Source organism: Acanthochromis polyacanthus, chromosome 12 (assembly GCF_021347895.1).
Source record: "Acanthochromis polyacanthus isolate Apoly-LR-REF ecotype Palm Island chromosome 12, KAUST_Apoly_ChrSc, whole genome shotgun sequence".
NCBI classification, from domain to species: domain Eukaryota; kingdom Metazoa; phylum Chordata; class Actinopteri; family Pomacentridae; genus Acanthochromis; species Acanthochromis polyacanthus.
This window is the reverse complement of record NC_067124.1, coordinates 25764023-25791185: the sequence shown is the minus strand read 5'-3', so window position 1 is coordinate 25791185 and position 27163 is coordinate 25764023. Positions and strand designations below refer to the sequence as shown.

Below are 27163 nucleotides of genomic sequence, written 5' to 3'. Positions count from 1 at the left end.
CATTCTCCTGGTTTTAACAATTTAGATTCAGTGCAGAAATGCTTCAAGAAATGCATGCTCAATTTCTCAATGTCTTCAACTTTGAGTGCAATGGTGTAAAATATGTGGTAATGGCAGACAGAGGGACCTGCACAGATCCAATTAGGGGTGCATGATTGAATGTTAATGTGTGACTGTGAAATAAATTAGACTACAATGCATTGTTAATACGATAAGGCTGGACTTCATTCAAGAAATGTATAGTTCATTGGCGAGTAAGATGCAATATTTTAAACAATTCTAACAGTAAATGAAGGCTTTGAAGTCATTAAATATCAGGAGATTATTACATTCATTCAGCTTTTAATTTTTGCTTTTTGCTCACAAACATCAGCAGGAAAATCTTGGGAAATAAGGCTAGTTAATATTTTGTGATTTGTTGATGAGCAAAACATGTTGTGCCAGTCCTAATTATGGAATCAAAGTGGAAGTGCTGGGCAACAAATTCCTGGGTTGCTTTTAGTAGACAGTCTGCCCTTGATACACAGTAATAAACTGGTATCAGCTTTCTTCTGAAATTCCCTGGAACAGAAAAATTTATATCAAAATATTGGAAGAGAACTATGTATACACACCACACAGTGCTAGTTATTTGTTCAAACTGTGATAGTTGACAACCTTATGCTGAGCTATGTTGAGGTAGAGAGGAGCAATGATACAAATATGTAAATAAATAAAAGCTGTAGGCTTATAAACAAAAGAAAACAGATAAAAGTTGCAATAAACATGTGAAAGGAGCAAATTAGATACAACAATTAAGATTTCAGGTAAGGTGAATCAGCCAACACAAACAAAAATATGATTTGAGATGAAAAGGAGTCAATCTTTAAATTGCTCTGTGCGTTATTTCAGGTTGCAGATGCATAGTAAGTAAAACTGGATTTCCCAAGTTCAGCAGAAACAGCTGGAACTTACAACATAATCCAATCATTTGAGCAAGTTCAATAAGGGTCAGTGAAACACCAGAAGAGCCTCATAAATAAATAAACCCCAGTGTCTCGCATGCTTTACAGAGAGGGGGAGTCAACTCAGCATACATCTCACACTGATACGCATCATAATTATCAACAGTTATAAATCTTAGCGCAGAATGATAAAAAAACAACCAAGTGCATGCATATAAAACACACCACAATCCAGTAGTGATAGAAAAGTGATGAGAAATGACAGGAATTGTCTTTATAGAAACACAATTTTAGAGGTAAATGGTACAAGGACAAGAGAACCTCACACTGAGGATGGAGGAAAAAGAAGCATGATTACAAGTCTACTCCTGACTATCTCTTTTGTCCTGCCGACATATTTCTACTGGTGAAAAGTCAAATGTGATTTTTCTTCTCCTCCGCAATGAATGCTTTCAATCCTAGATCCATTCAAGGATCACAACCAGAAAGATTTGCATTCAGGAGTAATGACAACAGTGGACAACATACTGATGCAAACACATTCAGCAATGGGAAAGTCTTGCAAACACTAGTCATAATGCAAGAACATTTTTTTATATTCTCACAGCAGAATTACGCTTCTGTTCAAGCATGCGGAAACCTATGCAGGTTTACATGCCACATGACCTGCACAGATCAATGATATGGGTAACAGAGGGTCCCAGAGGCTCACAGAAGGAGCCACAGTGTTTATCTTCTAAATCTCAACAATACATTATGTAGTTCAGCACATTTACCCAGAACCCTCTCCTCTGTGCGGGTCATAATTCTGCTTAAGAACACAAAATGTTCTTGCACATCACACAAGCTGATTGGTTTGCTTGGTTTCTGTCATGATGCAGGCACAAAACAAAGATAAACAGGTATAAAAGAAGCTGCCATATAATGCAACCTCACACATGTTCATTTCAATGCACTCATGCAAGTATAATTAAAATTTTTGCAAATGGGTGCCAAAAGTGCCGCAAATTATGCTAAATCCAGCAGTATCCGTAGTGGTATTACAGGACCTGAAAATACATACTATTGAAAATATCATCAAACTTGTCAACAGTGTGCCACTCACGTTACATGAAAGTGAGAAATATTTTGATGTAAATTGAATGACAAATCATCTTGCTAAAGGAAAGTGATCCATGAAAGAATACAGTCAAGGGAATGTGATGGATATGGATGGAGAAATGAGACAATATTGTATGTACGCTAATATAATAAGTCAGAATTCCAAATTTATTATTTGGCAAAGACAAACTGTTATTGACTTTAGAAAGACTATCTGTGCATCAACTGTAAGCCAGGCCTTGAATTTTTGCTTTAAATGTGAAAGAACTCATGGCAGATAGTTCCTCTACATCCTCAGCATTTTTTTATTTTATTTTTTTAAATCAAAAGAACATCAAAAATCTTGCCCAGTCTACATACTGCATCTAAATACCTCCCCATACTGACTACTGTAGTTCTCTCCTCTTTGGTTTTCCTCTCAAGTGTCTCTATAAACTGTACTTGGTTCAGAATTCAGCTGACTGCATCATTACCAGAACCTCCTCCATGAAACATACAACCTCTGTTCTCCAGCAGCTCCACTGGCTCCCTGTTAAATATCATATTGATTTCAAGAATCTGCTTCTCACCTTCAAAGCTCTTCATAACCTGGCACCAGTATATCGCTCCAAACTCCTCCGTATCCGAACACCCTCCTTTACTTTCAGATCCTCTTCTGCCATCCAGCTCACTCACAAAATCTGCACGCTGGGCTGCTATGAGGTCAAGAGTTTTTGGTCATTCCGCCCTGAGCTTCTCAAACTCTATTCTACAAGACATTCACGATCTCTTTCCAGCTTTAAATCCCCGGTCAAAGCGTCCTTTCCAAACTGGCATATTTGGTCTCAGTCCGACTTGGATATTTACACATGTTCAGGTTTGCCCTGATTATGCTTTTATACATATTTATTGTATAAAGTTATTACTTTACATCACTGTTTTGTCTAATTTTGGTGCCTTCATTCATTGTTGCCTGCTTTTGTGAGTGCTTTAAAAGACACCCAAAAGCATTATGCATTATTATTAGTGGAAACTTTAACAATCACACACAGTATCTCCTTGTTAACCCAGTTTCCAGTTTTTAGCTGAGCTGTTGGCAGCATCTATAGGCACCTTCATGGCCGCCTGAGGCTGTAATGTGTCACCTGTTACTGTTAATCAAAACTAACAGCAGCGCCGTCAGACACAGAGAGCATCTCTACTCACACTGGGTGTACTCCTGCAACAAGGCGAATTCAGCTGGGGTCAGTGTGACCCATTTGTCCTGGCTGCTCATTGTGTTCGGGCCTCTTCTCGGTGTCCACCGAGCATTCCCTGGGCAGTGACACACAGCAGGTCGTCTCACGCTGGAAAACAATAGACATCAGATCACATCAGCTCCATTAACAACTCAAGACATCTGTTTTTTAGATAGTGGAAAACAGAATGGCAAAGCAGGGTAGATGCACCATCTATACGGCTGAAGTGCACGACTAGTGATACTTGTTTGTAATTAAAGGAGACAACCAAACCAAATAATTGCTGGTACATTGTAGAGAAATAAAGAAAAGTCAGAAGTAGATATTTCACTTTGTCTCTGATCCTATAAGAGTACAATTTTGAATGTTTTCCTGCCTGCTCCTCCTTCTACAGCTGACATCTTACCCAAAATGTCTCTTTGTTGATCACATACTTTTCAAAGTTGTTGCAAGAACATCTCATGCACTAACATTCACTTTTATTAGACAGTGCAAAAGGAAGAATTTAAACTTCCTCTTCAGTCATAGATTAACTCTCGAAATGCCCGAATACAAATTTGAAAGGTATGTTATCACCAGCGAGTCACAATTTTTCAGATCCAGAATTGTAACAAATACTCAGACAAATTAGACAGACAGAGCTTAATAAAACTTAACTGATAAATAAAATACATGCAGCATGGCTAAAAACTGGTATGGAGAGGTGCACATTTTTGGAAGATACATTCAGAATGGTGAAATCTCTTTAAAGGTATGAATAACATGGTTGTAGAGGGTGTAAAAATGTAAATCAGAAAATATCAACATAAGTAGAGCTGTGTTTTTTTCCCCCACTACTGGTAACACTTATAGACACTTGGACAAATCTTGTTCATGTTGATTCCAGTTGCCTTTTTTTTTATAATCAGTTTTCACACCTAAACAAAATCCAAGAAATTCTATTCTTTGTTTATAGCATTATACCTTTGTAAAGCTGCACAACAGACAGACATTTTTGAGTTCTCTCTACTTCTAACTATGGCTGTTTTGTTCCCTGGGATTAGGAGGTCCTCGGTTTACGACGTCCTCGACCTACGGCATTCTGTGATTACGTCGGAACTGGTAACGTGGAACTAGTTGTCGAGCACAGCAGATGAATACTTAGGCCCCATCCACACGAAGACAAAACGCTTAACAGTTTCAAAAACAATCGCCATAAAGACGAAGGCGTCTGAGAAAATGTGTGCGTCTACATGAATGCACTCGATACGCATGGAAATGCTGTAAAACACATGCCAGACCTCGAGGGGCGCTGTAACGATATGACGGAAACACACGCAAACAGAAGAAAAAAACTGTGGGCATGTGCACTTGCGGCAAAAGTTGTAAACAGAGACCAAGACGGGAAGTAAATAAAGTGCCGTAATGTGTCCTCGATAATTGTTTTTTAACTCGGTGGTGATTGAGAAGCCGGAGATTTTGCTGCAACAGGGATAGTAGGGTCACTAGCTTCGTTGCCGCGTGTGGCGTATGCGTGTCAATGAAGATACGAAACTATGACGCAAGCATATCAGAAATGTAGCGGATAGCCAGTAAACACAGAGCTGCATATATAGTGTTTCGAAATCTTTCCACTCTGGAACCTGGTTTCAAAATGATCGTTTACAGACCCCCAAAACGCCGTCTTCGTGTGGATGATACGCAGATTTGGCAAGAAACTTATGCGTTTAGACCTCGTTTTGTCTTTGTGTGGATGGGGCCGTAGTCAAGTGTTGAGTGTTGCTATAAGAGGAAGACTGCTTTGTTTTCATTCGCTGGCTGTACACTACATTGGATTGTGCTATACACAGGGGATATATATATATATACACAACGATCAGGCATAACATTACGACTACCTGCCTAATATTGTGTTGGTCCCTCTAATGCCATCAAAAAATGCTCTGAACCATTGGGCATGGACAAGAGCACCTCTCAGATTGTCCTATGGGGTCTGGCACAAGGACTTTGGCAGTGGATCCTTTGGGTACTCTGGGTTGTGCAGTGGGGCCTCTGTGAATCAAACTTGCTCCATTGCATCCTGTTGATGCTTGATCAGAATGGGTCCAGGAAGTCTGGAGGTCAAATCAACATCTTGGGTGATTGTCATGTTTCCCAAGAGGTTTTTGATTGATTTTTTTGCCATGTGGTGGGGTGCATTACCTTGCAGGGGTAGGCCTGTGACATTTAGGGTTGCTATTTGCATAAAGGAGTGTGCTTGTTCTGGGACAATGTTTATTTGGGTGTCTAAGTCCCATCAACACGGACGCCAAAATCCAAGGTTTTCCAGCAAAACACCACATAGTACCATTATGATCAACGCTATTAACTTCACCTGCATCACCGATCGGCTGATTGGCGTATATACACTTTTATATTATATATATATATATATATATATATATACACACACACACACACTTCAATGTATCCAAAGAGAATAAAAATGTGACAAGAGCAAAAACCACCCAAGATAACTGCTTGGAGTTCATTGGATTTCACTCCTACACACACACACAAAAAAAAACTGTTTCACATGAGAGGGTGTCTAATTTAACAAAAAGTACCATACAGATTACAAAATGATTGTGACTTGAAAAAAATCCTAAAAGAAAAATCAAATGACATTGCATCATATAGATATTCTTGGGTATTTATTGACTTATGTTGATTACAGTGAATCTATAGTCTGATGTCTGGTTATCTACTGTAGGCAGCATTTATAATTTCTCCAATTTTTTGTCTTTTATTAAATAAACAAAAAAAAGAGTCACCAACGGACTCATTGTAAATTAAACCCTCAGTCTAGGCACTGCAGTATCTGTGCCATTGCAGAATATAATGTCACATCTGAAACATCAGTGAAACATTTAGAACATGGAAATATTACCCATGATACCACTTACTTCTGATTTTGGCAGTTATAATATATACATAACAATATGATTGACATGTGGGTGTGTGGTGTGCATTGCCGTTCCAGAAGGCAAAAAACAAACCACAAAAAAATCCCACCCTGAATCTAATATCAGCTCAACTGTTTGGCTTTGAATGTGGCATCACAAAATTTCTGCAACAAGTGAAAGGTCCGTTTTTGAAAGAAATGTCTAATTTGGTTATTAAAAGCTGTGTTGCTGCATTTCAAATGATTCTGCCTCAGTCTGACTGGTTGCTATGATGACAACAAGATCGAGTTCAGGCTTAATGGGCTTTCGTAGGCAGGTACTTACATTTTTGAACCGAGTCCAATATCCAGTGTGTCACTGGACGTAAATTAAGAGCTGCCTGTGTTTCAGCTTGAGCTGTAATTCTGTCTACATGTATTGAAACAACTTTTAAATTATAATGGCAAACAAAATATGTTAGAGTCTGCATCTGATTTAAGGCAGGATGGTGCACTTTAGCGAAGGCAGAACATGGAACAAAAGTGTGTGAATAAATCAATTTCAGGTTTTGCAGGATTGTATCAAGAAGGTTCAGGAGGAGCCAGAGTCACCATTTCAGCATATAAATAGCATGCTTCAGACGTTCACTTGATACTAGCAAAGCATCATTTATGACTTCAACAAACACATTCGAGTCGTACGAATTCACTCAATGTCACGATTCTGGTATTGAGACTTCAATGACCTTGCTTTTCCTCTTGTTTGTGCAATATAAATGTACATGTAACGGTTTGTGTAGGTGTCACACATGCATCTGTGGGTGTGTGTTTGTGCCACATCGCCAGTGAAGCATTTGACCCAATTACTGGGAACTGAAACCCTGGATCAACAAGTGGAGGTTCAGTCATGTGGAGGATAGATGTGTGTGTGTGTTTGCACGCTTGTGTGTAAATAATTTACATTAGTGTGAGTGTGTAGTGAGGTATAAATGTGTAATTTGTACTCATGTCTGAGGGTGCCTGTGTCCATGCCAGTGTGTGTGCATTCATGTGCAAGCGCAGAGAATTTGCTTGTGCCACATTTTCACCACGAAGAGGTGATTGCATAAACAAAACCTATGTAAATTATTAAGTGAGCATCATTATTATGTAGACCGCACAGATGAGGCAAAGCAGTCAACACAATGTGCTGCCACCAGTGTTGCCGTGTTAACACGCTGGGTGCGTGGGAATCAGCCTCCCTCGCATAAACTTTGATCTGCCTCTGGAGCTTAATCTAGAAACGCTCTGCAACACTGTTTTTAATGTTTGGCACAGACAGCAAAAAAAAAAACAAAAAAACAAAAACTGAGCTGATGGGATATTACTTGTTATTTATCTCTCATCTCCACTGAGTGTAATTCCAAGACAGTGATACCATCTCTAATATAGAACTAATGTGTGCAGTGTGTTCCTTCTGTGCCCTGCACTATAATCATCCTCCTCTTTCCCTTGTTGCCTAACTGCAGCGCATCCTCACAAAACGCTCAGCTGGCATCCTCTCAACAATCAAAATCCAGCTCAGCAAATGTCATCAGATCAGCTTCATTGTCCCCCAGTGGTGCAGTGAGGAGATAAAGTGTGGATCCATGTGTTACGCCCCACCGGCAGAAGATCATAGCCGAGACACTACTGTTGCTGTGACTTGTAGGTAGTGGCAACTGCGACATACAACACCATGAATGAACGAGATGAGACATCAACATGCTGCTCACCTGCTGCAGAGCTGGAGTAAAAGCACCAAGAGAGATGAGGGAGGAGTCCTCCAGGCAGATGCTTGCAGATGAAGCTCCTCGCTCACATAACCCTCCTCTGGATCTTCTCTCAACTGCAAGGCAAGCTGGGTGTTTGTAATTAGATGGAGAGTGAGAGAGTGTATCTGTGTGTAGAGGAGAGAAGACGAAGCAGCAGCAGCAGCAGCCCTCTCCGCTGCATGTCAGTGTATGAGAATGTGGATGGTTTAGGGTTTGTTTTTCTCCGGCGGAGTCTGGTCAGAGCAGCATCACTGGGGAGAAGAGAGATAGAGAGGGGGGGGGGGAGGGATATGAGAGAGCAGAATTATCCACCGCTGCTCTGCCTGCAATGATCAGTTTCCATACTCCCGCTCGCTCACGTCACATCGCTCCATCCCTCCCCTCAGCCGCTCTGCTCCTCACCCTCCCCTCCATTCCTTGAAAACCATGAGTCCTCTACGCTCTCCTGCTTTCTGCCCCATCTTTCTTATCCCACTCCCTACTACTCCCCCCCACCTCCCTCCTCCTCTCAAGCCATCTCCACTCCGGTCACTGTGGCACGCATCAGCCGGCCACATTAACATTCAACACCACCACAGGAGGTAAGTGCAGCAACCTGTGAGATATTCTCTCCTGAGGGCTGAGAGAAGGCAAAAAAAAAAAAAAAAAGGAAAGATGAAAACAGAAATGGGAGAGAGGATGGGAGTTGGTGTACAAAGTGAGAAAGAGAGATGAGAAAATGGGACAAGCAGATGGAAAAGAAGAGAGACTGATGGAGGTGATTCAAAGGTGGAGGAGGATGGTCTACCTTACTGTGACCCCCCCCCCCCCCCCAAAAAAAAAAAAAAAAAAAAAAAAAAATTAAAAAAATCTGTTTCCCCCATTGTCTCTTTACTGTTTAGAGGTCAAGTGTGAAATTTAGCATTATACAAAAAAAAATAAAAAATCACTCTAAATTCCTCTGCAATCAGACATGGAGGGTAATTTTACAGAAATTATGATGAGAAGTCTTTGATTTCTACTGCAGGAACTTGGGGCAGGCGTAAGATACAAAAGTGCAGTTACAGCCTTGCAGGATGAGACTGCTTCAACTGTAACCCCAATGGTATCTCCAAGTGTGCCAAATAATGAAAAATAATATTACAATAATAGTTACTGGATGTTACTTCACTTCCATGAGAAAATAGGACAATGGAGGTTTGTTATATTAGTCTATATTTAAAAATTATGTTATTTAAAGCGATGTTTAAGAAAATCATCTGAGTTGATATAATTGAAACACAAGGGTTCAGGTCACCATAAAATGATATGAAGGTTTTCCTGCAGTGGAAAACCAGTCGTTAATATTTTAATCAAAAATATAAAATACTAAGCACTAAACCAGAAGACGATTCACAAGCAGTTTACCTGCCAGAAAATGTGTAGATTCAGTGCTTGTACCACAATGTGGGGTATTTTTCTGTTGACTGAGATGGAGTTACAGGTGGGTTTGCTGACTGACTCATGCCGACGCTAAACAAAGCTTAGATTTCAATTGCTCTGATCAAAGCTGTACAATACTAATCTACTTGCATGATTGGTCACAGAAGCTGCAACTTTTGGCTCCCGTGAGTACAGACCTGATTTGGGGGAAAAGCAAAAACATTGCATGATCCTGGATCAGGTGGATAAAAAGGGTGGTCGAATAACATGATGTGCCTCAGTCAAAAACTACTTTACAGAGTACTGAATGTGCTCATATATTTTCCTGATGAAGGATGAAACCATTTTCCCCGCTGTCTTCTTTCTGACCCTTTCTCAAAAGATTTCTAAAAACTGGAATACATTCATTTATGATATTGGGGTCAGACTCTGTATATAAAGATGTAGGGAATTCATAACAGCCTGCTGATGTGCTATGTACGCTTGAAACACTGCTTCTTTCCCTGTTTTGAGACAAAAGGATTAGGCAGTGCTGCTACTCCCACCAGCCACTACTGATCACTTACATACCACACAGGCACCATCCAGACACAGAAGGCAAGCTATAACAGCACTGTGAATACTAAAAAGGTTGCAGGGCCAGAAAACCCTTCACAGACTGCTGCCATCATCTTCGATCTGTCCAAGACTAGTCTTCCTGCTTGTCTGAAATTTGCCACAATCATAGCAGCGCCCTGTAACACCAACCATTTCAATGTGAATGCACTCAGATTTGGTTTAAAAGTATATTAAAATCACTCTTCCCTCTCACCTATGACCAGCACACCTACAGAGAAAGCCATCATCATGACTCTCCAAACTGCATTGACCCACCTTCAATAGCAGAGAATGTTTCTTCTAGACTAGAGCTTTGCATTCAAAGGAGCAGGTTCACCAAACTACTTAACCCGTGTCCCTGTCCATGTGGGTCAAAAAGCTCATATCTAAGCGCCTACAGATAGCCAAACTCAGTCCCCATCTCTGGTTAAGCTGGATCCTTTCCTATCCCCAATCATTGCATTTTCAGATGGTGCCACAGGAGTGATCTCAAACACAGATGATACAGCCTACTGAGATGAAGTCTGAAAACTACGTAGGATGTTGTACAGAAAACAAACTGTCGGTGAATGTCAAGAAAAACAAAGAACTCATCACGCACTTAAGCAGATACTGAGAAGACCTTCGCTAAACATCAACAAAGAACAAGTGAAGAGGAGTTCCAGTTTTCCATATTTCTAATAAAGACACCATAGAGGGGGCTGCACATTGGCATGCATTCTTAATTACGTTACATTTAGAAAGAAACAGATTTTCCACGTTGAAAGGTTTCTTCCACCAAGAAGAGTACAGTTTGTGTCCCACGTAGGAGCATTATTTTGACTCACTGTTTAATTAGGCGTGGTGGATAGCACTTTTGCCTTGCAGCTAGAAGATTACCAATTCACGTCGTGGCCTTCTCGAGGGTCTTTCTGCATGTAGTTTGTATGTTCTCCCTGTGCATGCATGGGTTTTCTACGGGTACTCCGGCTTCCTCCCACAGTCCAAAAATATGCTGAGGCTAATTGAGGACTCTAAGTTGCCCGTAGGTGTGAATCTGAGTGATTGTATATGTAGCCCTGCGACAGACTGGTGACCTGTCCAGGGTGCCCCCTGCCTTCGAACCAAATCAGCTGGGATAGGCTCCAGCTCCCCCGCAGCCTAAATGAGGATTAAGTGGCGTATAGATAATGAAGGGATAATGGACACCACAGAGGACCTTGTATTTAAAATCAGCACAGGATTGTGTTTTCTCAGGGTACCTAAAAGGATCAAAAAACTAATTTGACTGCGATGGTGATTGTACCAACATACTGTACTACAGACCAGAGAGCTCTCTGAAGAGTCATAACCACCGCCCAGAAAATAGTTGGACTCCCATTACCCTCACTATAACACACCTTCAGATCACGATTCCTCTCAGAGCCAGCAGCAGCCTGAAGGACACAACCCACCCTTATCATCATCATCATCTCTTCCCTCTGCTGTCATCTAGAAGGCACCACAGGGCCTTAAAGACCAGTAGTTCCAGCTTCAAAAAAGCTTTTACCCTGGAGCCATCACTTAAGTGAACTCCCCTAACACGGTCACTGACTCACTCGCCGAAACTCATCAAATTCCACATCACAGCGAACAACTGGAATAATATTTCCATATGGAGAGGAAACATGAAATAGCATCTGTAACTATCTGTACATAATATGCAATAACATTTTCATAAGGTGCAATTGCATTTGGTGCAATGTGTGAGAGTAGCGCCTGAGATGCTGCTTGTCTTTTTAAGTGACAATTTTTAATTTTATCTTAATGTTGTAACCATTTATACGGATGGACAAGAACAACAAAGAAAGTGTTCCAGGCTGCTATACAATAACTGAACTTCTAATTTGAATACTGAATCTCATACATTCAGTGTAAAATGATGCATTTCAAATTCAATGGATTATTAAATACAGTTATAAAGGTTGAGCAATTTGAATTGAAAGCATATGATTCAGCTTGCGGTGATTTAGCAACATCTTGAAATATGTCCAGCAGCAACACTTTACTACAATAACAGATAAACACTAGATAAGGGCCACATTCCCGTCTACCACCTCCACATTCATGCTTTCCCACCTTGCTGGATAAACGGCATCCTTCTTTCTGCATTGTCACTTTACAATAGCATTGGATTAAAATTGTAAGTCCTCAGGATAATAAAGACAATTTTGGGAATCTTTACATTGCTAATTCCCATCTCTAGGCTCTTTGTTGGTTTAAGGCAAGAGAAGTAATGGTTAGCTGCTGGAAATAATGAAAAGTCAATCAGAAAAGATTTATCTGTCAAAAAAAAGTCATCTCTGTGGACAAAATAACCTTTTCCTCCACAGAGTTGCTCATGGCATTGTGTGTTCGTCCATCATTAATATTCCAAAGGCTGTCATTGACATTTCAGGCATTTAGCTGACACTCCTATCCAGGGAGATACATGAGGAGCGCACATGCCGAGATGGGCTCAGATTCTTATTTGGCCTCAGTGACAGCAATCAATAGTAATGAAGTCAGGGGTTAGAGCCACAGCGCCGACACGAGATGTAAGAAATCATTCCGTTTGTGCAGAAGGATCAGACAAGGTAAGAAGAAGCGTGCAAAGAATGGAGGAGAAAATAAGACTAAATTTTTGGGTCAAGGGTTTGTCAAAAGGTTCACACTCATGTGTACCACAGTTCACATGAACATTAAAAGCATCATTGAAGTAGGCAGTACAAGTCAGTGGAAACAGTAACAGCACAGTGTATGTATACTCCCAAACATAACATGCACCGCAGCACATTCATATGAAGGATGCAGAAACACCAAGTCAACTGAATAAGAAATATTCTGTCAAGTAGAATTTATGCTTATATATGATTTTGTAACAGAAAGTATGCTTTAAAAGAAACAAATCCAGGCAAAAATCACAATTTCTATCAACGTGAGGAAATGTTAATGTAACTACCGAGTCAGCAAAGGATCTGACCCGAATCGATGGGTTCACTGTAGGAATCAAACAACCAGAATTGAATTAACTACTATGTATACATTGGGTGCTACTGTACTATTAACCAGGGCTCAGGTAGCTCTATAGGCAGGAAAGACACTTATTTTGACCCCAGAAGGACAAAGGATTTCTGACCACTGCGGTGCAAAATGTTTGTCGGTCATGCCGCAAGTTGTGTACAGTTTATCGACACTGGAAAACTTACTTTATTCACATTTGTGTACTGTGCAAATCCAAATGTTAACAGCAGACTAAAACAAAGTATCAACCAGGTCATCCCTAGGTTAGACATCTCAGCAGGTTAAAAGATTTAGATGCTAGCTTTGACTAGTCTTCAGGCCTATTCTTATTCTAGATTCTTTTGGTGCAATATTTTGCAGCGTAACTCGTCCCACAGCTTGGAGCAAACCCATACAAATTATGTATGAAAACATGAGGCTCAATTGGAAATGGTGTGCTGTGTCTTTTGGTAGTGATTCACAGTACAGTTTTAACAAAATTCGTAAATGACACGATCTGAAAAATGCCCAATCAAATGAATAGGAAGTCTGCCGGACAATGCCCAATACCCATTTATCTTTGCAACCCTGTAGCTCTGGCATTTTTACAGTACAAACTTCATTCAAAGTTTAGATGAATTACAAGGATTTGAATGTTATGCATTTATATTCATGTTTTGATATCTTCTACATATTTTCAAAGACCTCGGATAACACAAATCACTCCGTCATCAATCCTCATCAGCATGTAACACTGCGTTATCTTTTTGAGCAGAATAAAATAGTGGGTCATTCAATGATGATTGAGACAGTCAGAGGCTGTCATATGTTGTATTTTGACACAAATTATCCAAAATCTGATCACACCCAAGACCTACCATGTCCAGCTACTTCAGTGTGCAGTATAAATGCCGAGCTTTGTAGAGCAAATGTTTACAGCAAAACCCTTCTGCAGGAGATATAAAGGTTACAGTTTCTGCCCTGCTGCTCTGCTTTTCATGCAAGAAGTAAAGGCTATAAGCACGCTGTCCCCTGGAACAAACCTAATATCCCCAATGTTTTCACCGGTCCACTCTTAGTTAACCTTTACGTTGCCAACACCTTTTATGTAGCCTCCCACCGACCGGAACCAGCATTTGATCTGACGCATGGGAGCCAGCATGAACTGAGTTTTATGAAAGATTGCTGAACAATGACCCAGATATGAGCGGTGTGTGGTGGGAGGTTGCTGACCAGTTTACCAATAACGACTGTGTTTTAGTGAGGCCCTCAGGCGGTCTGTGCTGGTCATGTGGGTGTTTACATTTGTGTCAGAGAGGCAGAGGCAGTTGAGGTATCGATATGCCCTTCAAATGTGGGTAAATACAGGACATCTGCTCCTCAGAGTGATGCCCAGCCAGCATCTGGCCACTTTCACTCTACAGAATGTTTAACATTGATCCGCTGCAGAATACTTGAATTCTTATAAGTCAAATAAATGTGGGATTCTTGATTAAAATTTATATTGGTGTTTTGTAAACCTGCTTGAGATACACTGACTTTAACAGTTTATAAACTTCTAAACTTTGCTGCTTCCTCTTTCCTCAGGCATACGCAGTGAAACATTAGTATTCATTTGCACCTGATGAATATATATCCAGTAGTCACTTTGCTTTTATGTGAGGATTTGTATCGAACAGCTCCCAAGAGAAAACCGTCTTCAGCTGCTGAATATTCCACTTTGTTTACCAGCTAGGTTTGTCAACTCACTGAAGCCAGGCAGGTAATGGTTTTTTATTGGAAAACTGTCGTTAATTGTATTACCTTAAATAAGAACACAGATATATTGCTAAATTTTAGATTGCACAAAATGTGGAGAAAAAAAAAGAACATCATTGCATAATGAGACTGCATCTCTCTCCTAGAGAAGAATATGCATGTATGAATGAATGAATGAATGAATGAAAGGTTTAGAATAACAGCTGATGATAGTGAGCACTAAATCTTTTCCTGTTGGCTCATATTTAGTTTGTAGGTTTAAACCTCATGCCGGTTTTCCAAGTATTACATTTCTTAGAAGACCTTACTAAAGATGGGATCATTCGGAGGACCTGTGGCCTACATTACCTTTCACAGATCAGCCAAAACTTATGGAAGTCAAGACTTACAGTCCTCAGACTGAAACTCCAAACAATCTCATATTACAAACAGAAACCTGTACCTTGAACGAAAATGGTAGCACTATTTACTGGTCCGACTTTAGATTTATTTATTTTTTTTAATTTTATCATGGGTAAATTCTCAATTAGAAGTAGCAGGTGCAAAAAAGAGTAACACTAACATTGCTGTAAAATACTTTATTCCTCTATCTCGGTTTATGTTAAAAATCAACTCTCCACAGAATTTCATATTTTACAAGCAAGCGCCTTCAAATTGTCATTACTAAATTCTGCGTTATAATTGCTTCCAAACAAATATAGAAGTACAGCAGATATAGATCATTTTATTTTTTAAAAAATATTAGTAATTCAAAATATAGATAAACAATGGCATAAACATTTATATCTAAAGCAAGCTGTTCAGTAAGATTTTGCAGCACATCAGAGATGTTGAGTGATTTCCTACCATAGTATTAGCAACAGCAAAGTTTCTCATAGTCTATTTTGTAATTTATACCATTGTTGTACATTTATTAACTGCATCAACATCCTAATCTGAAATTCCTTTTAAATACAAAAAATAATAAATCTTAAAGATAATTTTGCTTTGCATATATACACATGGACTGAAGGACAGCACTTTGTATTATACACTAGCTACAGTACTGCGCAGACATTTTAGGAACTTTAAATGTTCGGTTCTTATCCATCACAAGAAGCCATCAGGGAGACATTAGATTGGCCTCAAATTTATTGTGCTTCAGGAGACAAGGGCCCTGAAATATACGTCTCGAGTCAAAGAGTCACGCTCATCCGCAAGAACAGCAAGGAATCATGCGACAGACAGTCTGAACCTGTAGAACCATGGAACATGAAGACACAAAAGACTCTGTAACAAAGTTTCAGGGTGGGTGGTGTTTTGAGGCCAAAGGCCACACAGTGATTTTGCCATCATCATCATCATTTCTGAAAGCATGCTCACTTTACTTTGTGCCTAACGCTTTGGCACATCCAGCTCTTGACAGATTCAGTTCATTGTGATTGTTCTCCATATTTGTGACCAATACATTTTTGTTTGTTTTTTGTGCAGAACATGCTGGTGTGTTTCACGTGACAATAGATGGACGTCAGATGCGACTGTCACTAAGCATCAGCATCTGACCTGCATCATCATGGGGCCGGTGTATATGTGGGTCAGACACACTGCAGGCAGCTTGAATTAGCCTCGCTGGCATCACACTTAGTATCAATAAAAATTCAAATGCAACCCTTTTGTCTCCATAAAAGGAGTGAAATGTGCAGTCGGCTGTCTGAAAGTCCAGCACTGATCTTTTTGTCCTGAACGTCAGCCTCCAAGCTGATCTGGGGGCAGAAATAATCTCACTGGTTCAGTTCAACCAATTTAGTTATGGATTTGTATTCTAGCTAAGCAGCATTCAGCTGAAGCTGCATGAAATAACAGAACGCAAAAGAGAGTAGTGACTATTATGGAACGTCATGTTCCATCTGAGACTACATCAATACACAACCATGAAAATGTGTTTGCTCTTGCCTTATAGAAAGACACAAAAAGGAATTCTGAGCTGAGATTTTTATTAGGAAGATCACATTATGCATGTGTGCCTCTTACAAATCACTGGGGAAAAAATAAATCTGTTGTAGGGTTTAAGTCTAGGAAAAAAACCATGGTTTGTGCTGAAATTACTGCTTAGTAAGGTTATAGAATGGCTGTGGTCATCATTTAAAAAACCAATATACTATAAAAGGCAATTAAAGCTTCCACGCGATGGAAATTTTGTCATCTGTTCAAATCTGGGGTGGACCCATCTGTGACCTCTCTATGACCCTGTATGCAGTTTAAGTGCATCGGCTGAGCACGCACCAAGAAAACAAATGATGCACATAAATTCTACTCTTATGGAATGATGGCATGAGGAAATTCACTGCGGTCCACATCTTTAAATTAATTGATAAATTAGTTAAAATTATGGGAGTCGCTGCTGGATTTTGGAGTTGCTTTGATTTGTGCATGATTTCCATCCATGGTGCCAAACTTCAGTGTGAAGTTCCAGACTTTCCAAAAAGCCTATGCCATGTCCATTCATGTGTCTGTGACAGCAGGGCAGCAGACTCCAGGTGCAGGCTATTCAATAACACAGAATGATCGCTGACATTGGGCTAATGTCTGATCCGTAACCAGCTGCTATATTTTATTCAAAGGGTGAAGTCACAGGCAGCCTTCAGGTGACATCGTCAGGAGCCCTGTGTGCTTTTCTGTGTTCAGTGGGAGAGATAATGCAACAATTTGGACCGTATGTACAAGAGAATATGAATGAACTCTGGTGGACATAAGCTGTTTGTAGTCGAGGTCTGCAAAAATCCACACAGGCATGAATCTGCCTCAGTTATTACTAAACACTAGAGGGCTTTATCACATCAGTGTAGGTAATGCTAGACTAGCTGCCAATTAAGCGAGAGATGTGCACCCATCCTGCCAATTGTCCAGAGTCACAAGCCATCTAGATTCTTGTCGGTTCCCTTTTTCCATCTAAAAACCCATCTGTTGAACAACATCTGTTGCTTTCTTCCGTTTTACTTACATTGGATTAGTGACAGATTAACACCTTCACACAACACCATAAGACAGTAACACTACAATGATGTTAGTGATTGTACATGTTAACTGATTTCTATGTGAAAATCCAAATGTGACTTATTCTCACTTCAGTGCTTCTGTTCTGCTCCCCGACAGCACCAATCCTAATTTCAACAAATGATGATCTTCCAGTGCATCCAAAAGTAACTCTCCACCCATTTCTGATCCCCACCCTTTTGAGCTAGAGGGTCAAACAGTCTGTGGTCTCAAATAGAGCCAGGTTGTGCTCAAGTTTTTTTCCCCCCCCTGTTAAAAAGGCGTTTTTCTTGCCAGTGTCACATTAGGGCTTGCTGTGGGGGTTGAGGGATATGGGTTGACCTGTAATTGGCACTATATAAATAAAATTGAAATATAGCTTACACTCAAAATATAGCAACAAGGTAACTTCATCTGTCGACATGATGGCAGTCGATCTTCTCATGTATGTCTTGCTACAAGACGCTTGCTTGCTGCAGGACATAGGCTGTAGTTCACTTCACAGCCACCAGCATCATCTAAATGTTACACACACAACCTTTAAAACTGATAAGTTAGGTACAGAATGTCTCAGCCTCCCCTGTCACTTGAACCATCAATCAAAGTCACAACTGACTTCTTGAACAACATTTTCTGGAGTATGACAGGGACCAGGGAATGTATTTCTTTTTCATTTCCATGCAGCATCTGGGCACTCTACAGGCATTTCTTCTTTTTCTTTGGAGTTTTCAGTTCATTAAATGTTAATGTCAAAGTGGTGAATTACCCACATTTGGTGGTTATTTGCCTGTCGTGCCAACTATCCAGGAAAAACCCATTAAGGAAGAACTGCAAATGCAAAAGCTTTGAAGTGCCAGAGATGGCTTCATTCCTCTGGAAAAAAGCTGAACATTTCATTTAAAGGCATACTGCAGGGCTTATTACACCATAGCAAATTTGTTCTGGATAGCAAAGTACAAAATTTAATGTGTTAAGCTCGTGTACATTCTCAGGTCAATACACAGAGCTAATGCAGGCACATGCTGATGACAGAAGCTCCCATATTGTACATATCGCAGCTTCAACCCTCTGCTGTGAACAGATGGGTTGTAAAATAAATGCACCATCATGCAAATCAACTCTACAGCTTCAATCAAATCTCCCCGTTACGAGATCCAGTGACTCTGGCCACCATCACGACCCCGACTGACTGTCCAAAGCATATATCAATCCTACCCTACTTCTGGCCCTCTGTGCTATAAATAGCAGCCGGAGTGTGGAGTCTAGTGCAGAACACGGTGTAGCATAATGGGACTATTACGTAAGGTCCCATTCTGAGCGTCTACACAGGCTGACCCCGGGTCTTCCTTCCCGTAGGACTGATGATGATGATGATGCTGAGGTAACAGACAGCTGGGTCAACCTCGCTGAGTGAACATCCCACAGGCAGCAGCCACAGATACTCACTTCAATGTACACTTGGGCATCTGCCATTTTCAGGAAATGTCTCAGTATGTTGGAGGAGTACTAAGAAAAAAGGATTTAATTCCACACTTTATGCTTTCAGACTTGTTTGCTCAACCCTTCACAGACTGCATTCACACAACTAATTTGCTTTTAAATTAAAACCTCTCTGCGGCCACAATTAAGCTCTCAGACACATTAAACATGAAATCACAGCAATGCTTTTATTTTTAAGTCAGTAGTGATTTTACATAGTTAAGAAAGAGCACCACTTTGCCTCAAGTTTCCAATTGAAATGTTCTGTTTTAAAACCCCCGTTTTGTATTGATGCCCACATCAATAGGACCAACACAAAAAAAGCAAAAGGAAAAAAAAATGGGTCCATAGCCTGTTAAATCACACCATTGAACACTCAATACTTTTCATCTCTGCTGCTGTTGTGTTTAAGTGCACCTTGCAGACATGAGCTCTTCATTTCACATATAACTTAATATCCAGTCGGTGATATACTATTTAAACTGCCTGTTCCTTAAAAAACAGAATGAAAATATCTTTGGCATATTCTTTGAGCGTATGTGAAAATTAAATTATAAGCCTATTCTGAGGTAGCCTATTAAAATAAATGTCACAATAATAGCCAATATTTGCCGCTTTTAGTAGTAGAACATTATATTTGTAATGATGGCGACCCTGGTAATCCTCAGTATCACATCAGAACTGTGCAACTGCTCAGAAGTTCAAAGGGAAACACAGGACAGATGTTGACAGGGAAGGTTTCAGAGAGAGACAACATAAAGTATGACATAATGCAATTAAGGATTATTTAGGGAGGAAGAGTTTGTATTTTGCTACCAGCATTTGATTTCAGATCAATGCTCTGCTGCTATAGCAACCTCCACTGGGACAGCTCTGCAGCAGTTTAACGGACTTCAGTTACTTTGGAGCCATTTGTCAAAATGGTGACCAAAGAAATATTTACCATTCAGTTGTTGATTTGTGACAAGCCCAGCTGTCTGAGGCCTACAACAACATTCAACTGAACTATGTGGAGATGATTAAAACAAATTGACTGAACTAAAATGATAGTATTCGACCAATCAGAAAAGTTAAGTTTAGTTTCTGAATTTCACATTGTACCCCCTAAGCAGGGATATTTTGGAAGGTAAAATTATTTCCGCAGAATTTAATTTATGCCATATTCGTCGGATGGAAAGGTAGCTTAAATTATAAACACCACTTTTCACAGTTTTGGTAAGATACTTACAGCATGTTGCATGGAGGGTTGTATTGAGCCTTGTGAGACATCAGGATGACAAACTTCACCTATGGGAAAAAAACATGCTTGAAAATGAGAACCTGTTTGACTTGCAGTTAAAAAAAACAAAAAAAAACAAAAACAAAACATATCTTCAAAAAGCAGAAAAAAAAAAAAGGAAAAAAAGCTGCTGCATTGAGCAGCCTTCTAAGCAAAACCATTCCCATGCTTCTCTCTCATTACACTCACATATATAAGGAAGTGGCTTGCATTGCAGTTTAAACTGGCCAATCAGGACACATGTACAATCTCCTATTGGAATTCCCGCCCACTCAGGTAACCTATGAAAGACCTGCTTTGGAGGTGTGCCCCCTTTGCCTCCAGGGCAAGATGGCCTCAACAGGGAAGAAACTCAGGTGAGGACTTCTGCCAACTGTTTTTATTAGTGATGGTGAGATGAAGCATCAAACCACTAATAAAAACAGTTGGCAGAAGAAAGGGCTCATTTCTTGAAGCTTCCTGTGCACACAAAACCACCTACTGGCCAAGTGTATAATCACAGGCAGCTGTATCTGAACCACATGCCTGATCAGCCCGATCTCACGGGGATTCGTGAAACTGTCACGTAAGTTTTAGTTTCGGTTTCGTGCGCACCAACACGATTTCGTCATGTTTTTCGTGCCGCTCACCACGAAATGCACACCAATGTATTTTAAACGGCGGACTTTTCGTGCCACTCAGAACGTATTTCAAAAGAATGTGTATATTATATTTTTAATGTAAAACCGTGGCGAATCCAACGCTATATTTTGCATGACATCGTCCCTAAACATAACCCTAACCATAATCCTAACCATAACCCGGTGGTACACTTACCAATTTGCATAGGAATTTCAAGAATGTCCGGCGGCCGGCGGCCGCAAACACGATCACACAAGCAGTATACGCCGATGGACAGCTTAGATCGTCATGAATCCGCCGGTATAAACCACTTTCAGATGTGATTACCACAGCGAAAAACATTTCGTGGTGAGCGGCACGAAAAACATGACGAAATCGTGTTGGTGCGCACGAAACCGAAACTAAAACTTACGTGACAGTTTCACGAATCCCCGTGAGACCGGGTTGGCCTGATGCATTCAGTTTGTGTGTCTGTTGGGAATGACTGAATTACAACAACAAAAAATGTGACCAAATGATTTCTGTACATAAATTTTCCACATACAAGTATAATAAAATATATTTTCATGTATTCTATGTGTGTAAATTTTCCAAAACAGTAGTATCATATGATATGGTAGGTTGTGTAATGTTTTTCTGTCCTCAGTCTCTGGTGTCATTTTCCCCAATAAAATAAATAACATCCATAAAATAACAGTAAATATTGAACAATCCTTATTATAGTTTCATACCTGTGCCAAAGTGTCAAATTTAAATATGTTCAGAATCCAAATATTCAGGGTTACGATTATTTGTGACACCTTTGAGAAGATACTAATGGATACACTTCACATTCTTGGCGAAACTATTATTCCATTAAGGAAACAGGCGTGAGATTAATTTGATGTCTAACTGATTATACAACCAACTGTGGCAGTTCTATTATGAGCATACAACCTGCACGCATATTAAGAGGAGTGGATTGTATTTATATTCTCTGAAGAGGCATTTTGTATTTGAGATTCTTACAAGGTCACAGTGAGTAGGACATCTGAATCATTTGATGTTCTGAACACACAACTCCGCTATTATGAATCACATCTTTGTTTGCTATAACAATCGCAGCAATACTTAAGTGTTCTTGTTACATGTTCAGATACTAGAAATCTGCAAACTGCTTTTGTTTAAGATATATAGAATCAATACATTAAAAAGAATTCCTTACATGCACGTCCATTTAAGACAATTGCGTGCTCTGAGATTTTTCACTCAGATGATAGAAATATGAGCAATTTCTCATTCTGAGCCCATCTCCCACAGCACCCTGTTGGTTTTTAGACAGCAGAGCCTGAAAGAAACAGTCCCCTACACAGAGGGCAAATGTAGAAATAGGACAACACGACATATTTGCATGTGCATCTGTCATGTGTGCTTGCATGTGCCCACATTTGTGGATTCATGCATGTTCCCTCCATCCCCATGCAGAGCATTGAACTAACTACAGTATTTTCATAGGATGAGTCACTGGAACATTCTGTGGCTCCGAGAGAGCAAATCACATTTGTTCGCTCTTCCCATCTGCCATGTAATGTGAAAAAGAGCCGAATAAACGACGACTCACGCAGACAAATAATATGTTGAGGCCGATGGGTGAGGCTGGTGTTTGTACAAAGATAAAACCCACATCTGTTGAATATAAAATAAACCTAGTTAAAAGCAAAGCAAATGTAGAATGTAGGTTTAACTAATAATCTTCCAAATGTCTGATACTGTCTTCATCTTTGCTACTGCAGCCTCATTGCTGCAGTGTTTTTGTACCAACACTTCCCAGGGATCACCTGTCCAAACAGTGTAAGCCTGACTGACATGATTCCTTCCGTCCGTCTGTCCCCGTTTTATCATCGAGGGGGGTCTTGTGGGGCTGAAGCTGAATCCAGCTGACATTGACTGAGACACTGATACATTACCAATAACTAATTTTTAACTTCAAAAGCATGCTTTTTCCCCTGACATTTAGCCTTTCTCACTAAAATGTGTGTATCCCTACATACTAATGACATTTTGAGTGTATTCCCCATCCTGTGATTTCTGCAAAACATTGTTTCTTAATTTCTTTAACTACTGCTCTTTCAGTTGGTTTACCACTTCTTATAACAAAACTCCTCATGCATACCATTGTTGGTCAGCCAAAATGTGTATCACAGCATCCCTCAAGCTCTCAGCATGCTACATGTAGAAAAATGTGTGACGCATGAACACATGGTGCTCGACCAGTGCAGGCAAACTCATGACCGGAAAGTTGTCATGCTCACCAACACTGGAGTGGGTGCTGTGAATTAATCATTATACACTTCATGGACTCTATATAAAGATGGACCACATGGCAGTGCTCCAGAAGTGAAGCCAAAACATCTTGAGTTCTCTCCTAAACCCCTCCATGTGAGCAGATGGGATATCAGCCAAACGAAAAAAAATGCATCTTAAGTTTTTTCCAAATGTTGTTTTGATCATGCTAAGCAATTGTCACTGTCTTTTAATTAGTTTATTTGATGCTATAAAAACAGTTAATATCAGCTGTGATTGACATCTGCTTTCATTAAATTTGTCATAAAGGCACCCAAAGAACCTCTGATTGTTATTACAGCCATCTTAGCATCAATTATAATTTACAGAAGAGCACAACCGATCTATGAAGAAACTAGACAGCCCTCAGTAGAGGGCAGAACCACGCCCTCTACTGGCGAAAACCCTGTCCTCCCTATACAAATGATGCAATATGTATCAATTTTGATCATCGTACGCATCTCCCTTCCTACTTGATCTGCTGACCTGTAACTCCACAACCGAGCAGGGGACCTTAGACTGATCTTCAGTGCCAAGTCTGATTATCCTGACTTCAGCACTTGCAGAGATATCCGAATGGACATAGCCACATACATACATACATACTTATCCAGCCAGATACCGCACCGACTGCAGTAACCCCACTGATGCTCGTCAGGTGTGGTTAAAAAAAAAAAAAAAATCACAGACTTTGGGTGTGTTCCAAGAATCATCCTTTTTTTTTTAAACTGTATAGTAAAAGAACACATTTAGGTATGTTGTAATACAAGCATGTCAAACGCAGCATGCCTAAAATACTATAATGGTCTACTACATCCAGTTGCATTTTGCAGTATGCCAGTCATCATGCTTTACCGACCAGCCTGACCCACAATCCCCTGCACAGTGGAAGATTGTGTTTGAGTATAAATAAGCTTAAACACAAATGAATGCCAGCTCATTTCCCACTCCAGCTACTACAGGGACATATAAGCTGGAACGCACAACAAAGCATTATGTCCCCATTATTTTCATATTGTATGCTGCAGTATGTACTTTGTAATGGCAACTGCAGTACATACTGAAAGTAAAAGTATGCCATTTGCAACACAAATCCAAGATGGCAACAGCGGCTTGGCTACGTGCGATCTGAGGCTCACATTTAGTCCATGCAGGCTCTTAATACCAAATCTATCCTCTGATCCCTACAGCACAGACTTGCAAATGATGTCCATGATATTTTGTAGAGTGGAAGGAAGTGGTAACATGTCGTCCACCTCACTGTACAGTCTATGGTTAACAGCATGTACACAGGATAGTGTGACATTTCAGACTGAGAAACCGGTAGTAGTTCTGTATGATGGATCCTTCTCTGTTAACAGGTCTGATTCTGCCTCGGGGTGTTGGTGGAGGATGTGTGCATGAAGCAGAATGAATCACAGTCCTGATCTATGACTTATGCTATAGTTCAATATATTTACTCAGACATTAAACCCCCGAGGAGCTCAGAAAATTTGCTGGAATGAAAAAAGATACTAAAAATACTATCTCACCAGATGTTTGCTAATCCTCTAAGTGACCAATTTGGTGGCAGGAAAAATGTTATGCAGGTTTAAAGCAGCAAAATAAAGGAAGACTGTCACTCCGTGTCTTCACCGAAGCCAGGACAAACCTGACTGAGCTTAGCATTACACTGACACATGTGAAGATAAAACATATCTAGGGTATAGCACAAAATTATATCCATGAGTTGTCTCTGTGGGGCTTATTCTCTCTGGATCCTTGTCTCTCGTGCCTCTGAATATTTTTTCCACAAATAATTGAAACAGCTGTACACTCCTGCAGTGGTTAAAGAGGTTTAGAAACTGCCACAGCCGATTGGTTGGAACACCTAGTTCCCGCTATACTCCTGAGCTCGCCTAGTCTCATAACACAGTCGGGGCAGCTGCTTCACACTCTGGCTGTTCCTGAGGGTCAGGTGTTCACGGTGTTAAGCTTTCTAGGAAATACTGATATTAATGTTAAATGGCATTGTTTCTATTATGCAGAATAACTTATATAATGCACAAGTATATCCTCCAAGCTATCCAGGTTGATTTTCCTCCAAACATACCAACATTAGTTCAATCCATACGGAGACAGTGTTATTAAGCTGTGCATACAGCACTAACTGCCTTTTAATCTACTTATACTGACCTTAATTATATGACATACACATTCTTCTATATTTGAAGACTTAAGTTTTCACCAGTAACACATTGAAAACAAAACAAAAAGTTGAGCCGATATGTCGTTCAGACGAAACTGTTTTAATTAAACTCTTAAAAATAAGATAAAATAGAGCTGCAACTAACTTATATTCAGTGTTGAATAATCTGTCAATCAATTTATAGATTAAATTGGTTAGGTGTTTGATCTACATCAATCAATTCATCAATCTCGGATTTTTGATAACTACAAAAGAAATTATGTTTAATCAACGAACTATACTGAGATATGGGGAGTTAATTTTTCCTGTACATTTTTAATTTTCCATCTTATTTGTCTAAAATTGTCTAGGCATGGTAAGATCGGGAAGGATACCCGACCTGAAGGTGAATCAAGCCAATTCCATTAAGTTTCCTCAATTTGAATTTAGTTTTAAATCAACTAATGCAGAAATTGTGTTTACATCTCCTCCTATATAAATTTGATGCAATTATCAGCATTATTCTGTCAACACAACCCACTAAAATAATGTTTGCAGCTTAAAATGTTTATCTAAATCAGGGAATTTGATTTTTTGTTTTAAAATCTTGCAACCATGCATTTTATGTGTTAGGAACAGGTACCATCAATAACTTTCTAGAGTGTCTCAGTGCACACTGATGCTCCAGCATCAGCAGTTACTCGGCTAATGAGTGGCTGACTGGTTTAAAGAGGAATCCCAGTGGACTAAATCTATTTACGCTTCTTGTAAGGGGTGAGAGGGATCTCTGGCAGCTGTTGTGAAGTTTTTGTTCATTCTCTCAGCTGATTTATTCAGACAAGTTTATTCCAGCTTCTGCTTTTTCTCCACCAAGATGCCCCCAATTAGTGATTTTTATAGTTAGTTTACTTTTGACAGAACCAGGCAGGCCGTTCCCCCTTCTGTGTCCAATTATATTGCTAAGCTAAACAAATCACCCGCTGGCGAGGAGGCAATTAAATAGATTTCCCAAAGAAGCAAACTCCTGTTGTTTACATCCATTTACAGAGCATGCATTAATAGATCAATACCACATAAATCATAGTGGATGGCTCTGAAGTGTTTAAAAGCCCACTTTCACGTTACATTCCCATTTATCAATATTAAAACTTTGTAATAACGGTTCACATAAAGAGCAGTCAATTTAAAAGAGACCATTTTTAAAAAACCCTTCATCTCATAAAGACACACAGCTATAAAACGGTTGATGATGCACTGATACAGTCATGTACTTATTCCAGGTACAGAAGCTGTGATCAGCACTTCAGAGGTGATGCTAGGGAAGCTGTGAGGCATTCAGGTGCTCAAAGGTTTTCCCAACCACACCTGATGCGATTTGTCCTTGAGCCAGTGAGCAGAACACATTCTTGCACCAACTTGGGCTATGATGATGAGGAATCTTCATTCACATCTCGTGGGAGCAGAAAAAGAGCTGCACTCCTCAGTGTCTTCCTCTGAGGATAGTGTGAAAGAAAGCAGCAGGTGAGATGACTGCTAATACTCAGATTTTAATTCCATTGATTATTTCTGT

General features: G+C 39.9%; 1 protein-coding gene across 1 annotated transcript in view; it reads right to left on the bottom strand.

Moving 5' to 3' along the window:
- Window positions 1-8239, bottom strand: part of dgkb (diacylglycerol kinase, beta) — a 76900-nt gene extending 68661 nt beyond the window's left edge. Inside the window, exons 1-2 of the mRNA XM_022197380.2 lie at window positions 7919-8239; window positions 3231-3370 (exon numbers count right to left, since the gene is read on the bottom strand). Of these exons, the coding sequence (XP_022053072.1) occupies window positions 3231-3300 (70 nt within the window). The 5' untranslated portion in view covers window positions 3301-3370; window positions 7919-8239. The remainder of the gene's footprint in view (window positions 1-3230; window positions 3371-7918) is intronic.
- Window positions 8240-27163: the final 18924 nt, after the last annotated feature.